At 49.5% G+C, this 17,599-nt stretch overlaps 2 protein-coding genes across 2 annotated transcripts; both read left to right on the forward strand.

The window, feature by feature from the left end:
- The first annotated feature begins 48 nt into the window (after positions 1-48).
- On the forward strand, positions 49-4,519 carry slc39a9 (solute carrier family 39 member 9). Its single transcript, XM_084481761.1, has 7 exons — positions 49-615; positions 850-958; positions 1,358-1,585; positions 2,139-2,207; positions 3,147-3,232; positions 3,566-3,700; positions 4,152-4,519. The coding sequence occupies exons 1-7, from the start codon at positions 520-522 to the stop codon at positions 4,398-4,400; spliced, it is 972 nt and encodes a 323-aa protein (XP_084337887.1). The 5' UTR covers positions 49-519; the 3' UTR covers positions 4,401-4,519.
- Positions 4,520-7,774: 3,255 nt separating this feature from the next.
- plekhd1 (pleckstrin homology domain containing, family D (with coiled-coil domains) member 1) lies at positions 7,775-17,494 on the forward strand (the record flags this gene model as incomplete). Its single annotated transcript, XM_084482128.1, is given in 13 exon segments — positions 7,775-7,938; positions 8,965-9,058; positions 9,293-9,382; positions 9,772-9,848; positions 10,224-10,315; positions 10,629-10,681; positions 10,784-10,878; positions 13,408-13,501; positions 13,809-13,987; positions 15,717-15,849; positions 16,539-16,620; positions 16,623-16,682; positions 17,310-17,494. Coding segments are annotated over 13 exon segments (1,398 nt in total).
- Between the last annotated feature and the right edge of the window lie 105 nt (positions 17,495-17,599).

A 17,599-nucleotide genomic window follows, 5' to 3' on the forward strand; every position in this document is an offset into this window, starting at 1 on the left:
CATGTTTGACGTTGTCCGCGGGAGCGCGCTCAAGGTAAGGAGGAAGCGTCACCCGGAAGTACTGTGTAGAGCACCAAACAACCGAGCAGCTGTCTACTTGTCTGCAGCTTGTTTTTATTTTATTATTCTACCGCAAATCACGATCCCCGGCTTTCAGTGCTGAAATGCAATGGGACCGTCTCCTGGCGCACGTAAAGCCCGCGATGTCAGCAGACGAAACGGTGTGTTGATAACGTGCTAAGAGTGCTAGCTACTTAGCCCAGCGTTGCTAGCCAGGCCACAAGCAAACATCATTTCATTTGCGTTCACGTAGATGCTATGGTAGCCAGGAAGGACGCTTAAACGGGGGTTCCTTGTTGTTTAAGGAGAGCCAGATCCTTGACTTTAGCTACAAAAACAACAACGTTGGTGGCATGTTATGCACCAATATCCACTGCAAGTGAAAGTGAACTAAAAGTTAAGGCTGGTAGCTTGTAGCGTTGGTGAAGAGCTTGGAAGCCCTGCGAGAAGTGTGCAGCGATGGACGACTTCATCTCGATCAGCCTGCTGTCCCTGGCCATGTTGGTGGGCTGTTACGTTGCCGGGACGATTCCTCTAGCGGTCAACTTTTCAGAGGTAAGTTTCATCCACCACTGCATAATGTTCCACTTTACTGACCATACTACCAATAGGACCAAGTTACGAAATGCCAGTATACTCAAGTTGTAGTTGGTATCTAGTGAACCTTTGGTCGATGGACCCCAAACGATTTCGCTTTCAAAAAGTAGTGATCTCCGTGTCGTTCTGTGTTGATGTTATTGATTAACTCGCCTTGTGATTCAACTGCAACTTTGCACATTCTGTTTACAGGAGAAGCTGAAGCTGGTCACCGTGCTCGGCGCGGGCTTGTTGTGCGGGACCGCGCTCGCCGTCATCATCCCCGAAGGCGTGCACGCTCTTTACGAAGAAATCCTAGAAGGTACAAACATCTCTCGTTGCTTGTGTTTCCAGTTTTTCTGGAGAAACCTGTTATATGTCACTGTTATAGGTCATTCAACCTCCCTTTTTCAAATGTGACAATGGGTTTGTTTCATTCAATATAGATTTTGAAAGATTAGTTATTGTTTACCAGTTCATACCAGTTATGGAGTGTGGAGTCAGATTCCAGGATATAGAATATCCTAACCTAACCATGGCTTCACCCTCCTTCCTGCTTTAAAGTTATTCCCAAAGTTCTGCCTGGATATGTCTCTGAAGTTTATACTTCATCCATTGTCCATGTTAAGGACGTAGTCCCTGCAGCCTTCAGATGTACACGCTGTGCAGTGTGCACATGTGTTTATGATGTGTGTAAATTGTGTGTGTGTGTTGTGTGCAGGTGCCCACCACGAGGCGGGCCAGGGCGGGGCGGTGGATGTGCTGGACACCAAGGGGGCGTCGGACGTGGTTCTGGTGGCGGGCGGCGAGCATGGCCACGGCCACGGGCACGCCCGCGGCCCCGACTCGCTGCACGCGTACATCGGCGTGTCGCTGGTGCTGGGCTTCGTCTTCATGCTGCTGGTGGACCAGATCGGCAGCTCCCACATGCACAGCAGCGACGCCCAGGGTCAGCCGCTGCCTCCTCCTCCTCCTCCTCCTCCCCTCCCTCCTCTGCTTCCTCTTCCTCCTCTTCCTCCTCTGCTTCCTCCTCCTCTCCCTCCTCTTCCTCCTCTGGATACAGGGGGGCTGTAGTGGGCCCCTGGCTCTAGGGTGGATACAGAGGGGATGTAGTCGACCCCTGGCTCATGGGTGGATACAGGGGGGATGTAGTCGACCCCTGGCTCATGGGTGGATACAGGGGGGCTGTAGTGGGCCCCTGGCTCTAGGGTGGATAGAGGGGGGCTGTAGTGGGCCCCTGGCTCATGGGTGGATAGAGGTGGGCTGAGGATGTTAGGGTTTTGACTCGACTCACGATCTCTTGGCTGTGGGTCCCCCCCAAGCCACCGTCCTGACGTTAAGGGGTTCATGAAGCAGAGGGACGTTTCAGATCGGGATTTGACCCTTTTGGTCTGATCTAGAGAATGGATGTTTGGATCTCCAGAGAACAGGACTGTGAGCTGGACCTCGACTCGACGTGTTCTTGTGGAGCCTTGACGAGCTGTTCTTGTGGTCCTGTTTAGACCCTGAGGCCGCCCGCATCGCGTCCTCCAAGATCACCACCACCCTGGGCCTGGTGGTCCACGCCGCAGGTAAGACGTTCACACTACCTGACTAAAGCTGCTTTCACACTGCCGCGCGGCAACTGCCCCGATAACCGCCTCGCTGCCGGAGGGTTCCGCGTAGTGATGGCAAATGAAGCTTTTTATGAAGCATTGAAGCGTTTAGCCAATTGTTTCGGAAATAGGTTCATTACTCGAAGCTTCAGTGATAGTGACCTCTGCTGGCGAAGTGCAAGGTTGCAGTGGATTTAACGTATGTTTGCTTTGAAAATTAGTTGATGCACACACACACACACACACACACACACACACACACACACACACACACACACACACACACACACACACACACACACACACACACACACACACACACACACACACACACACACACACACACACGTTATATTTACAAATAAAGATTGATGAATGTGTGTTGTTTTATTGAGGAGAGTGCTGGGCGCTTCCTGGTCCAACCGCCTCCTCTCTGCCGCCCTTCCTTCATTGATATGAATGGAGGCGGTGTGTAAGCAGCTTAAGGATCAGCTGCATCACTGCCTGGGTTATTGTGATTTGCGAGAGTTCCGGTCTTGAGATTCAGGACTGGGTTGTTGAGGAATAACATCGGTTACTTTCTGGTTTGCTGTGTTGGCCAAAGCATTGGCGTCGACACACTTAACGGCCGAAACTGTTGAATGTAACTTCATCTATCATTATGTGTGTGGTCGCTCACATTTTCCGGTTTGATTCAGTGTTTGACTTCATAGAAAACGTGTTGCACCAGTAACCCGCCCTATATACGCAGGGAGTGCTTGCTTGAACGTTTAAGTCAATGACTGAGTCAATGAACGTTTGTTGAGCCAATGGCGCACGCACGCACGCACAAACGCACACACACAGCCACACACAGCCACACACAGCCCATATGGGTGGAGCTCCCTCATTAACCATGTCCGCTCCTCCCGCCAGCTGATGGAGTCGCCCTGGGGGCAGCAGCCTCCACCTCCCAGACCAGCGTCCAGCTCATCGTGTTCGTGGCCATCATGTTGCACAAGGTAGCTCCGCCCCCGACACTCGATGTCCTATCAGCATCCCTCGCTCAGCCCAAGCTAAAGAGCTAGGAACAGCCATGACCGTCTCTTTGTGAATCTCATATTTCCATTTTTTTTTTTTCAGTCTGGTTTAACCTTCAGTTTAGTAAACGTTGTGGTCTGTGAATAAGTATCTGAAATGAAAAGTTGACACCACTCCTCCAGGTTATTTTTCCTTAATTAAATGAATAACAACAATCAAATAAAGTGACACATTTGAAGAGTTATGGAACCATAATGAGGATGAATTAAAACGATAAGAATGAAGGCCACTGATTGGCTCCCGCTGTCCCCCAGGCCCCGGCGGCGTTCGGCCTGGTCTCCTTCCTGATGCACGCCGGTCTGGAGAGGAACCGGATCCGGAAGCACCTCCTGGTGTTCGCCCTCGCCGCGCCGGTCCTCGCCATGCTCACCTTCCTGGGCCTCAGCCAGGTAGGAGCAGCCCGCCTAGACCTGGTCCTGGTGTACCCCCCTAGACCTGGACCCACCTGGTCCTGGTTCACCCACCTAGACCTGATCCCCACCTAGACCTGATCCCCACCTAGACCTGATCCCCACCTAGACCTGGTCCCACCTTGACCTGGTCCTGGTCCACCAACCTAGACCTGGTCCCAGTTGACCCACCTAGACCTGGTCCCAGTTGACCCACCTAGTCCTTGTCCTGGTTGACCCACCTAGACCTGGTCCCAGTTGACCCACCTAGACCCAGTTGACCCACCTAGACCTGGTCCCGGTTGAACCACCTAGACTCAGTTGACCCACCTAGACCTGGTCCCTCCTAGAAGCTGGAATGTTACTCCTACCCTCAGACTAGTGTTTTAGAGGAAGTGAGCTAACGAGGAACATCCTGTTGTCTAACCTCTCCTCCGTCTCCCCCCTACAGAGCAGCAAGGAGGCGCTCTCGGACGTCAACGCCACGGGCGTGGCCATGCTGTTCTCGGCCGGCACCTTCCTGTACGTGGCCACCGTCCACGTCCTGCCCGAGGTGGGCGGGACCGGGCACAGCCACGCCCCCTCCACCTCCTCCTCCGCCGCCGGCGGCGGTGGGAAGGGACTGAGCAAAGTGGAGGTGGGGGCGCTGGTGCTGGGCTGCCTCATCCCGCTCGTCCTGTCGGTGGGACACCACCACTAAGAGCAGGACCCCCCCCCCCAAGACCACCAGACCGATCAGACCCAAAGGAGTCTCTGGAGGACTTGTGGCTCCTCCCCCCTCCCCCCCCCTTCCCCCTCCCTTCTTACTCCTCCAGTCCCCCCCCCCCCCCCCTTCTTGCGTTCTCCTCTCCTGTCGATAGACTTGTTGGTTCAAGCCGGCTCCGGGGGGGCATATGGGACCCTTAGTGGCCTAGACGGGGAACTGCGACGGGGAACTGCGACGGATTACTGCGCCGTCATGATGATGTCACGCTTCTGGTCTCCACGGTTACCGGCCCCCGCACACAGGAGGCCCTGCGGTCGCTGCTCGTCTGCAAGGCCGCACGTCGTCCAACTTTTAGTCCGTCTGAAATCTAGATTGTTTCTCTTCTTCTTCTTCTTCTTCTGGTGGTTCGGTCCGCGTCACGTGACCGCTCTGCGTCCGCGGGGAACGATGACCTCATCGCTCTTCTTCGGTTCGCCCCGGACCGTCCCAGTGGCCATCGTCCCGGATACAGAGGTGCCGCTCCGTGAGAACAGAGGTGTCTGTAGGGGAGTTGTAAATGTTTTCTATGCGTTGTACAGAGCGGGGTTGGAACTAATATCCTATCTCGGGGGGGGGGGGGTTCGTTGTAGGCTTAATCGAATGTGTAAGTGCCATAGTATCTTTAGGAAATCTCTCTTGAGACGGTTGTCTTTGGGCAGACACCCTTGTTGTGGGTCAAAGGGGAATTATGTTGGATATCTTTTTTGAACCAATCAAGTAGTTTGTTGTGTCCACTGAACTCTCCTCTCCCCCCCCCCCCCATTCCCCCCATTGGCCAACGGACCACATGTCCTCCTGTAGGGTTAGGGTTAGGCCCACAGGAACCACGTCCTGTGGGCGTGGGTCCCATGTTGGGAAGAAGGATTCCCAACATCGGAAAACCCCAATGGATTCGTCTGCAGGCCGACAGATGATATGATTGAGTGGGGGGGGGGAGGAGGGGTCAATTGTGTACGTACCTCGCTCTACCGGTCCCGCCTGTGTACCCCGGTGAAGCAGCCAAACACCCGTCTCCCCACGGTGAGCTTGATGCGCCGGTATCAACAGGCAGCGTTACGGAACACACTGTAACAGATTCTATCGTCAGGATCTCTAAAACCAAAACCCATGGAAGAGATCGGTCAGTGGTGACGTCTCACCACAGGCAGATTCTCTAATCTCTTATGTCACTGACCCACTGTGCCACGCACGTCACACAGCGTTGAAGGACACACACACACACACACACACACACACACACACACACACACACACACACACACACACACACACACACACACACACACACACACACACACAGAGGGGGGGGGGGAGATTTGGGCCGGATTTACCTTAGCGGCCATCCTGGTTCTAGCTGGGTGCGTGCGTTCACCCTGCTAGCTGCCAGGTGATTGAGGCCAACTACGGCCATGTTTGTACGTTGTACATGTATGTAAACTGTACTCCACGTCTGCTGTCCTGCTCTCTGTACCAGACCAGTGGGGGAAATACCTGGGCTCATCTTGGTTTATTTAGTTGTTATCACAGCGGGGGACTTGTGAGCGCGCAGGAGGGGAAAAAGGTCTGCAGTAGTGTGGAACGCTAAAAGGGTTTTAAGTGTAACTTGATGTTAGATGATATTCCTTTTTGGGAAATAACCGTTTTTCTGGAACCTGGTTTGACGCATGCAGATTCTCTTGCTGCATGGTTTTCTTTGTTTTGTTTCTTTACAATAACTTACAACTACTCGGTGACATGTCATGAAGACGGATTGTTGGAAGGACGAAATGTCCGCCCGTGACAGCGGCCGCAGCAAACGATTGGTCCCCTTCTTTAGGCCAACCAGGGACAGACAATGTTCCTCGAAGGCCCTGAACGAGCCAATCAGTCGACATCATGTCAACAATACAACGTCTTCTTGGACCAATCAAACTACTTTTCCCCTCAGCCGTGATCCGAATGTACTGGAGGTCTCTGTGATGGGTGGTCCTAGATACAGGGTTGTCATAGAAACGGATCCAGTGGTGGCTTGTGTCGGTCGGTCGGGGGGGTTCTGGGGCGCCATCGCGTGATGGGGGGGCTCCAGACATCCGACTCTATTGTCCTCTGTCATTCCTTTATGAATTCTGCCTTATTTCCATTTTCCTTCTGATTGTGAGAAGTTGTAAAGCAACGTGTTTTATGACTATTAAAGCTTTTTTTGTTTTACTTGTTTTTCTTTTGTGGAATGTGTTGTTTTATTCACCCAGGCTGAATTCACAAAGTATTCAAGTAAAAATGGTATGGAATGGGCTTATGTTTTAATGCTTTGTTGTCATGGGATACAGTTCATTTTACAAGGGGGGGGAGGGAAAGAGTCTTATGATAAGGCTGTTTCATAATGTCAGAGAATGTATACCATGAAGGCTTTTACGCTGAGCTCTGAACGCACCACATGTCAACGGTCCTGCAGCGTATGGTTCAATGTAAATGACCCCGATTATTCCCGACATTCCAGCTGTTTTCCCGCTCCTGGAGTGCGGGCGATGTGCGTTAAGTTCCCTCCAATCCCTCTGCCGCAGTTCCACTTATCGCCACGACGACACGTGTTCTCCAACATTAAGCTGATTGCAATCCAGCAGTTATCTGACTTTGCCTAGAGAGAGAGAGAGAGAGAGAGAGAGATGGGCGAGAGACTGCTGTGGCATGTGGGCCTGGGTTGAGAAGAACACTCTTCCTGGATGAGCTGGGACCTGTGCTCGCTCTCCCTCACCCTGGGGGAGAGTGGGAGACAGAGGCTTAACCTGCCAAGCGCTGGATCCAGTGGATGAGGCCTGTGTTGGGGGGTGTAATCTGAACAGAGTTCAGTAATCTGAATAACCGCCCCCCCCGACTCCCGGAACACGCTCATCTAACCCCAGCTTTAGCAACACGTTCCTAAAGCTGCTCTCTTCCCTGACCTCCATCCCTCCCTCTCTCTCTCTACCCCCCCCTCTCTCTCTCTATCCCTCCCTCTGCTCTCTATCTGTCCCACTCAATCTCTCCCTCTCTCCATCCCTCTCCCTCCCTCTGTCTCTCCATCCCTCCCCACTCCCTGGCTGTGTCTCCCCCTCCCTCCCTCGTCCCGGCCAATCGTTGATCCACTGTCTCCCTCCAGCCGCCGGGTGAATCGGTCGCTGCGTCCTTCCTCGCCTGCGGCTCATCGAAGCCATCGACTCGTGGCCCCTGTGTCCGTCCGTCCGCTCATCCCATGTGTGATGCGCTCCCTGTCGTTATTGACTGACTGGTGTTTTTAATTCTATCGATTTTCCATCGCTCCTCCTCCTCCTCCTCCCTCCGGCTGGGTCTGTGGCAGGAGGAGGTGCTGGGAGATGTTCTCCTCCTCGTTGTCGGGCAGCAGGAGCGCCGTGTTCTCGCCCTGGTCCTCCATGGAGCAGACGGACTCTGAGGTGCTGGACTTCAGCACCAAGGTGCAGGCCCAAGGGGTGCTCTGGAAGAGGCCTTTCGGACGGCCCTCTGCCAAGTGGTCCCGCAGGTGAGTGGGGGTCTGGAGGGTCTATGGGTCTGGTTAGGGGGTGTAGGGGTCTGGTGAGGAGTTCTACGGGGTCTCACTGGGTCTATGGATCTGGTTAGTGTTTCTAGAGGGTCTTCTGGTATTGTGGTCTGGGTCTATGGGTCTGGTTAGGGAATCTCTGGGTGTCGTGAGGAGTTCCAGGGAGTCTCTGGATCTGGAGGGAGGCCTGCTGGGTCTATGGGTCTGGTTAGTCTTTCCAGACGGTCTGGAGAGCAGTCTAGACTCGAGGATTAAACAATATTTAAACAGTTGACAGTTTATATTCAAACTGCTTTTAAGTTCAAGGATTTACAAATTTATAAGCTTTTTATAAGCTTTTGTTCTTACATCTGTTCACCTTTTGTTCAGGCCTGCCTAGTGGCTCTGTTCCTGCTTAGGGCTAGTTTGGACCAAACATCTAGATGGCATTACTGCAATAATTTTGTGTTTTTAAAAAACCTTTAATCAAATCAATGCTCAAATAGCTTTCTAATATTTCTTTCTGACACATCAGAATATCAAAGGTACTTTTTATTGAAAGACAACATCAACATGCTTTATATTGTGTTGTATAAAATGAGGTGTTACTCTGAGTATGCATTTTGGAACAAAACAATTCCTGCTACCCGCTACCTCGGGATAAAGTGCTTAGTTTACATAACACAGAATCTGGGACTACTTTTGCCTCTGTGCAGTTTCTACTTTGGTGGCTTTTATGTTAGCTCAAAGAGAAGCTGGCCACAAGCCTAGCAGGACCTCTAGAGCAGGCCTACCTGGTGGGACCTTTAGAGTAGACCTTCCTGGTGGGACCTTTAGAGTAGACCTACCTGGTCCTGATGGGACCTTTAGAGCAGACCCGACAAAAACCCTGGACTTGTTTACAACCCTAAGGACCATTTAGGTCCAAGGTAACCCGCCTGCAGAGCCAGATGACCGTCCTTAATGGCCACTCTGTTTTCACTAATGAAATCGGAAGAAATGTTCCGCTAAAGGTCCTCCTGTGTGCAGGTTCTTCATCATCAAGGACAGCTTCCTGCTCTACTACGCAGAGAATGAGAAGAAGAACTTTGAGACCAGCCGGTGCTTCAACATCCACCCCAAGGTACGGACTACCTCGCAAAGAACTGCAACGTTCCGGTGGGTTGTATAGGGACGGAGGGTTGGTAATGAACCAAATAATCACCTGGAATCAAAATTGTATGGTTGAGGATTTACATATTTTTACATCAAATGGAATGCAACTTTTATGACGAAAAATTGTGTTTAAGCTTTAACATAGTGTGTAATCTTGAACATCCATGACGTGATGGTCTTGTTTGTGGTCCCGTCCCCCCAGGGAGTGATCCCGCTGGGCGGGTGCGTGGTGACGGCCACCGAGGACCTGGGCATGCCCTTCGCCATCTCCGTCGGGCTGGAGGGCTTCACGGTCAGAGCCTTCCCTCACTCCACCCAGCGTTTTCCTCTGTGTTTTGTAAAGTTCTCACAAATGAGAAGAGCCTCTTTACCATAACATAGAGTCTGAAGTCGCCTCCATGACGTAAACAACCGCTGTTGCTTTGGCGCCAGAATCTGAAACATTCCGTTCTTCATCAGAGAGGGCGCTGTTTCTCCCCCCTCCCGTTTTGTTTGAGTTCTTCAGACAGATCCGACAGTTTGGCTCGTGCTCCTGGACAACGTTTCCACACTACATTAGTGCAATAGCGGGATGTATCGACTGTGTAGTACTGTGTGCCGTAGTTGTAGTAATACTGTGTGTACTACTCCGTAGCATTATTAGTAGTTGTACTTGTCTTACTGTGTGTACTCTCTCCCCAGGGTGCTGTGGTACTGGCCGCTGACTCTCCGCTGGAGCAGAACCAGTGGGTGGAGCTGCTGCAGGACTCTGGGAAAATGTGGGTACCTGCTCCCCCTCTTTAACTCCCCAATCTCTCCCCCATACTGGATGCTCTCCCCCCTCTCATAAATAAAGCATGTAAAGTTGCCTATTCTACCCAGCCTCATATTCTGGATGATCTTGAGTTAAAAAGATGCACACATTCACTTTGTTAGCAGTAGCGCACAACGGGCCAGATAGTCCAGTGGTCGAGGTGTTTACCTCCCGGACGAAAGGGCCTTGGGTACTACTCTGTAGGCATCCTGGAGCAAGATGCCCTCTCACTCCTACCAGCTCCTAACAGACAGCCGTCTGTCAGGTTGAGTAAACGGTTAACGTACGAGAACAAAGACTGACCCAAGCTAACGTTAGCGCTCTCCCCTGTGGCCTGCAGCACCTGGAAGAACGCCCAGCTGGGGGAGGCCATGATCGAGAGCCTGGGGGCCCAGGGACTACAGCTGGCCAAGGAGAAGCAGGAGTACCTGGGTAAGGGCCCTACTAGAGGTCCCGATCTCTCTGGGGGCCTCAGGCGAACAGACAGGAACACCCTGGTAAGGGCCCTACTAGAGGCCCCGGTGTCTCTGGGGGCCTCAGGTGAACAGACAGGAACACCCTGGTAAGGGCCCTACTAGAGGCCCCGGTGTCTCTGGGGGCCTCAGGCGAACAGACAGGAACACCCTGGTAAGGGCCCTACTAGAGGACAAACAGACAGGAACACCTGGGAGAAGTAGGAACAATGGAAGCATGATGAGTGATATTATGGAGATGTATTATTGATTTGGTGTTTCTCTGTGGACAGATAAACTAATGGAGGAGACGGAGGAGTTGAGTTACCAAAGGGCCCAGACGGAGGTAGTTTATCTCTCTCTCTCTTGCTCTCTGTGTCTTTGTGAACTCTCTCTGTCATGCCAGCTCTTTATCTCTCTCTGTTCTTTCTCTATCTGTGTTCTTTAGGAGCTGGAGCGTCTGAACCAGGTTCTGGAGGAGGAGAAGATGAAGTTTGAGGAGGTGGTCTCTGAGTTGAAGTCGGAGCAGGAGCAGATTAAAATGTAAGAGAACTACAATTTTAGCTAACCCGCTAGCATGTTGGTTTTTAAGGGAGCACAGATGAACTAACAGATTACTAATGGGACTGTCATTGAAAAACACAAAAGTGTTGTTTTTTTTGTGATCAAGTTTTTTTATTTTATTTTCTTTACGAGGAGGATTCACAACACTACAATTATAGTGGTCAGAGACACATAATCACCCCATTCGCCCACCTAACCCCCCTCCCCCCCACCCACCCCAACCCACCCACAAACTACTTCTCATAAGAAAATCTAAAATAGCCATATGGGAGAGAAAATAAATAAAATTAAAACTGCGCGCAGTGATGAACGGGACCTCGCGCCGGCTTGCAGCCGCCACTACGAGGTCCCGTTCATCACTGCGCGCAGTTTTAAAAAAAAATCGCGCCGGCTTGCGGCCGCGTCACGTGCCGTCGTAACATGTGTGCTGGCAAGATGTGCACATGTTAGGACCGCACGTGACGCAGCCGCAAGCCGGCACGAGGTCCCGTTCATCACTGCGCGCAGTTTTAAAAAAGCGCAGTTTTAAAAAAGCGCAGTTTTAAAAAAAATTCGCAAATTTATGTAATCTGTAGAAGCAGAGGTGCCCTGTGGTGTCCTACTGATTGTTTTGACATTAACATGTAAGACCACATTTAACTGAATTACATGTTGTAACAACTTTAACTAACATTATTAACCCTACATCAATGATCCGATAAATTCCCTAGGAGGAGTTAGTTGAAATACAAGGCGAAAAAGTGAAAGTATTCCATTCAAAATGGCCAACTTTGACAGCACGCCACGGCCATGCCCTTCAATGTACAGTCACAAATAGCACGATTTTGTTTCAGCACCACTTCATGACTGTACTGACCAATTTTGAAGCAGATCCGATAAATTCCCTAGGAGGAGTTAGTTCAAATACAAATTCCCTAGGAGGAGTAAGTTTAATACAAGGCGACGGATTTCAAAAATGGCCAACTTTGACGGCACGCCACGGACACGCCCTTCAACGTACAGTCACAAATAGCACGATTTTGGTTCAGCACCACTTCATGACTGTACTGACCAATTTTGAAGCAGATCCGATAAATTGCCCAGGAGGAGTTCACAAGGCCAAAAAGTGAAAAAAATTCAAAATGGCCGCCAAAAGTGAAAATTAGAAATGCAAATAGCCGACTTCCTGTGGGGTTTGGGGCATGGGTCCAAGAGGCTTTTCTGTAGGTATGGGCACATTGTACGTGAATACTGAGTTTCATACATATTGGTGAAACGTGGCGCAGGGGCTGATTTTTAAAGTTCCTGTAGGGGGCGCTACAAAAAATAGAAACACAAATTTTGGTATGTGAGCTATCGGCACCAGTTTACACGTGTGCTGTGAATTTCATATTCATAACTATTACGGTCTCCGCACAGTGATTTTGAGGCTCTGGCGGCCATGTTGTTTTTTAAATCGACTTAATTTTTGGTGAGCAGTTAGAACTTTGGTACCTAACGGCCACTAAGTCGGTCCTGCTGAAATCAAACATTGCGTCTATGAACTGTGGCGATTTTAGTGTCAGGCCACGCCCATTTCGATGCCACGCCCCATTTGAAAATATGTTGACTTTATCTTGTTCAGAATTTGATTCTGAACAACTTTTGTATTGGGGCCAACATCATAGGCGTCCAACTTGACGTTGATATGAGCAATTAACTATTTTCGAGGTTTCAACCACACCCCTTTTAGAACTCATTTGTGCTCTAAACTTTATTGTACAGACTAATCCTTAAGTCAGATTGAAGATAATGGGCCATATATGATATGTGCCAAAGGATTTTGGTAAAAGTCGAAAAACCTGGGATCCTTGGGGAATTTACTGTTTTTAACTAAATTCAAAATGGCGGAAAATATGGCTACCGGAAGTGTTCAGTTCAAGAGACTTTTTTGTTCATCATGAGGATATGCATATGTGTGCAAAATTTCATGAGTGTAGGTCAAACCGGTGATGCGTGCTGCTTGTGCAAAGTTTGCACTTTTGAACAGTTGCTATAGCGCCACCTAGGGGCGAATGTGAATTTGAGGGCTAGATTATCAAATTTTTCACCAGTCCCCACAATTGCACCAAGAAAAAATGAGTTTTCGAATATGTTCAGGGGGGGAAAAATGCAGTCGAAGTGTTTAAAAATAATAATAATAATAATCACGAGGGTTTCAATAGGGTCCTTGCCAAGTTTGGCTCGGTCCCTAATAATAATACAAATAGAAAAAGATTTAAAAATAATAATAATAATAATAAAATTAAAAAAACAGTGGAACAAGTGGAAAAAAAATAAATAAAATGAAATACAACATATATATATATAAAACGTGTGTTGATAGCGCTGTGACTGAAGGCAGAGGTCAATGAGAATGTGGGGTCTTCTGGGAGTTGTAGTCCTTGATCACCTGAAGTTAAGCTAAGTGAGCACTGCGGCAAAAGGAAGAGTCCTGTAAAAGCATGGGGGAGACTGGGAGTTGTAGTTTCATCACCATGCTGTCGACAGGGACCTGGACGGAACGGCTCGCTGCCTGAAAGGCGTGGAGACAGAGAAAGAAGAACTCAGCAGTTTAACGGTTTTACTGCAGCAGTCAATTGAGGTAAACCCGTCCGTGTGTCCGTCTGTCTGTCTGTCCATTACATTTACCCATTTTGTTCCTCACATCAATTTCATGTTTCCACACAGTTTGGAACTCCTTTCATAAGACGATGTATGTACTCTCCCTCTTTCCCCCTCTCCACCCAATCTCTCTGTCACTCAATCTTTCTCTATCCTCTCCTCCCCCTTCCTCTCCTCTACATCCCCACCACCATCCTCCCCTCTGAAATCCCTCTCCCCCCCCCATCCTCTCTCTCTCTCAACCAGCATCCTCACCCTTTACCACCTCTCTCTCCCTCTCTCTCCAGGAGTTGTCCCAGGAGAAGCGCAGGACTCTGGAGCTCCTTGGCGTGAAGGAGGTACACCACCCGGAGCAGGAGGGGTCTGTGGGGGGTGAGGCGGAGGAGGGGGACCTGCTCCAGGACCTACGTCACATCGAAAACCAGATGAAGCTGCTGCTGCAGGAGAAGGACCAGGCCGAGGCCAAGTGAGCATGACTGTAGTTCTGTTAGGGGAGAGGTGCATTGTGGGGGATGTTGTTTTCTTTGGGAAAAATCCTCCTTAAAAAATGTAAGGTACAAGAAATACAGTACTAAATGTTTTTAAACTAAACATATAGCATTAGCTATAGAGATCTGGAAGTATTTTTTGTATAAGTGGTAGTATATAAGTATAAAGTATAGTATAAAATAGATCAAATGTTCTATAACAAATAAGTCCAGCCACTTACAGGGCCTGATCTGCACTGTAGACTAAAAAAAAAAATCTATCTGAAATAGACATCTCGGTCAAATCTTTTTATACCGTAAAGGGTGACGATGTTCCCAGGCCACAGGGCGGTATTACGTGTTCTGGGAGTGAGTCTAAAAGTCATCTTCGCCCTCCACTAATGGCCCGGTGAGCGTGGAAACATGTATTGATGTTTGAGGCGGCTGCTCACTGTGGATACGGGGACAGGAAGTAGCTTCAGTCCGGCTGCCATCGACCGCGGGGCCTGTGGTGGTCATCTCTGGATCGAAGAGGACACTGGGAGGACTGGTACTGGGTCAGAGTTGACTGTAATAACTGGGACGGGGGGGCCATGGAGTGCAGCTGTCATCACAGGGCGGTTGTTTCTGGACCTCAGAGTGGGAGAGTCCCAGCATGGTTCTGATAGGCTGGTGCTGCGTTAGCTCGCCATGTTGGGATTCAGACAACATGTGTTTGTAAGTGTAACGATCTTAAATGCTGGTTACTTCAGCTGGGCTCCTCCAGACGAGGACGCAGGGTGGGGCTGTTGGACGATGGTATATTGCAGGGCTATTCAACCTCCTTAACAAGTGGGCCAAAAAGGAAAACTATGTCAATGAATCGCTACAAATAAATCTTACTTAAAGTAGTGTTAACTTAATAGATATAGTACTACTACATGGAATAAACTTGTCAGACGCATTCCTTTCTTCTTCACTTTTAATCGTATCATTATAACATTTTTTGTTAATAAATGTTTGTCGGTCCATTCGCTTTTGAATTGGCGATTTTCACAATCAATCATACGTTTTTTTGGTTTGGAGAGAGACCTCTTGAAGCGTGTTGTTAGCCTAGGTAAAGTGACTTTCTCCGTGGCCCGCCAGCATAAAATGCAACGTGAGCTTGACTGAGCCAATAGCAGGTGCAGACAGAGCCTTATAGGCATGTGTATGACAGATTTAATGCATTTGGTTTATTAAAAAAAAAATATATATATATATATATATGTTTTTTTTATATATATATATATATTTTGGTTTGTAGGCAACCAGAAAAAAAATAAGAAGGGCCGCTAGTTGAATAGGCCTGGTTTATTGTACGGTCTGCTGACAGTGATACATGATGATGGTGCTCCATGCAGGACATCTCTCCCTAAGTGAGTAAGTGAGCGATGGCTCACCTGCGATGGTTTATCCTGGGCACACTGATTGCTCAATGTGCAACAGGTGTGCAGCCCCAGAGTCCAATCAGTCGGACTCAGGCTCTCAATTCAATGAATAATGCCCTTCATTACAAATATATTGGGGAACTCCATCAGGACTCTATCAATTAAGTCCTTCATAGCCATTATAAACACATGTTGGATGACGTCTCTTGACCCTGAGTGTGTTTACATGTGTATTTGTTCCTGTACTTACTTTTTCCTATCATATTCTCTCCCTCTCTCTCTCTCTCTCTCTCTCTTCTCCCCCCCCCTCCCCGCCCAGGTTGAGGCAGAACGAGCACAGGTCCCAGCTCCTCCAGGAGGAGAAAGAGTTCTACTCCTCCCAGGCCAACACACTGCAGCAGTCTCTCGCCCAACTCACCGTAGACAAGCAGCAGACAGAGGCCGAGCTGCAGGTAACCATGACAACCCCTCTCGCTCAGCCGAGTGCCGCCCCCTAGAGGTGACCTTAATAAGCAAGCGGGAGCGATCGGCGTTAACTCTGTTCCTCCCTGATGGATTCATGTGGCTGGCAGTGAATACAAAATGTATGCAAATGATATGTTAATATCATCAATTCAAGTAGTAAGTTTTTCTGCATAGAATTCACTTATACATAATTAATAGAAAGAATAAATAAATAATGTGTAAGGTTCACAAACTGAATGTTAAACGTGTCTGTTGGCCTGTTTTGTCATAAGTGTTAAAAAGCCTTGGACATCATGGTGGTTGTGGAGTAGTAGTGCATGTCTTCATCCTAATCGTGGTGGTGGTGGTGGTGGTGGTGGAGTAGTTCTGCATATCTTATCTTAAACATCACGGTAATGGTGTTAGTGGTGGTGTTACTTCTGCATGTCTTCATCTTCTATTAAGCATCACGGTGGTGGTGGTGGTGGTGATGTTAGTTCTGTATATCTTCATCTTATCCTTTATTGTGGTGGTGGTGGTGGTGTTAGTTCTTTATGTCTTCATCCTATCTTAATCGTGGTGGTGGTGTTAGTTCTTTATGTCTTCATCCTATCTTAATCGTGGTGGTGGTGTTAGTTCTTTATGTCTTCATCCTATCTTAATCGTGGTGGTGGTGGCTGTGGGGGTGGGGGTGCAGGTGGAGATGGAGTCCCGGGTGGAGCTGGAGACCCGGTTGCAGCAGGCGGAGGAGGCTCTTCAGAACCTGGAGAACAGTCTGAGCTCCTGGAGCGGAGCAGCGCCACGGAGGAGAGGATGAGGGGGGACGTCACCCAGCTGAGGAGTGAGTCTGGGGGGAGGGGGGGGACGTCACCCAGCTCAGGAGTGAGTCTGGGGGGAGGGGGGGGGGGGGGACGTCACTTCACTCTTCACTCTTTTGTCCAGTCTCACTCTCCTGGCCAGTTCACTCTCGTCTCCTCTTCACTCTCCTGTCCTGTTCACTCTCCTGTCCAGTCGCACTCTCATGTCCTGTTCACTCTCCTGTCCAGTCTCACTCTCCTGTCCAGTTCGCTCTCGTCTCCTCTTCACTCTCCTGTCCAGTCTCACTCTCCTGTGCAGCTTCATTCAGAATCGACCCTAGTGACATAACAAGTCTGTATGGAAAAGGGGCACATCTCTGTAGTAGTGGCTATGTTATACAGTCCGTGACCGCCCTCTAGGGGTCAGAACCAGAACAACATCCTAGTATCGATTTGACACACAATTATATTTAATACACTAATAATAATACACTATTATTTTCATAATACGTATATTTTTTCAAACCAATATTGTATCAATAATGGTAATTACGCGTGTGTGTGTGTGTGTGTGTGTGTGTGTGTGTGGTGTGTGTGTGTGTGTGTGTGTGTGTGTGTGTGTGTGTGTGTGTGTGTGTGTGTGTGTGTGTGTGTGTGCGTGTGTGAGCCAGAGTTCTTTGAGGAGTGTATCTGTGCGTCTGAGATCGAGGCCAAGCTGCCGGCCATCATGAAGAACGCTGTGTACCTCCACAAGGCCGCCGCACGCCGCATCAAGAGCTGCAGGGTGCAGCGCAGGGCCTCCCGCCGCCACTGGTGTGAGTCAGGGGTTCACATCCCTCCCAGTATCATCCCTTAGAGTCAGGGGTTCATATCCCTCCCAGTATCATCCCTTAGAGTCAGGGGTTCACATCCCTCCCAGTATCATCCCTTAGAGTCTGGGGTTCTCATCCCTCCCTGTATC

Source organism: Micromesistius poutassou (genome assembly GCF_964030765.1).
Source record: "Micromesistius poutassou genome assembly, chromosome: 17".
Classification (NCBI taxonomy): Eukaryota; Metazoa; Chordata; class Actinopteri; order Gadiformes; family Gadidae; genus Micromesistius; species Micromesistius poutassou.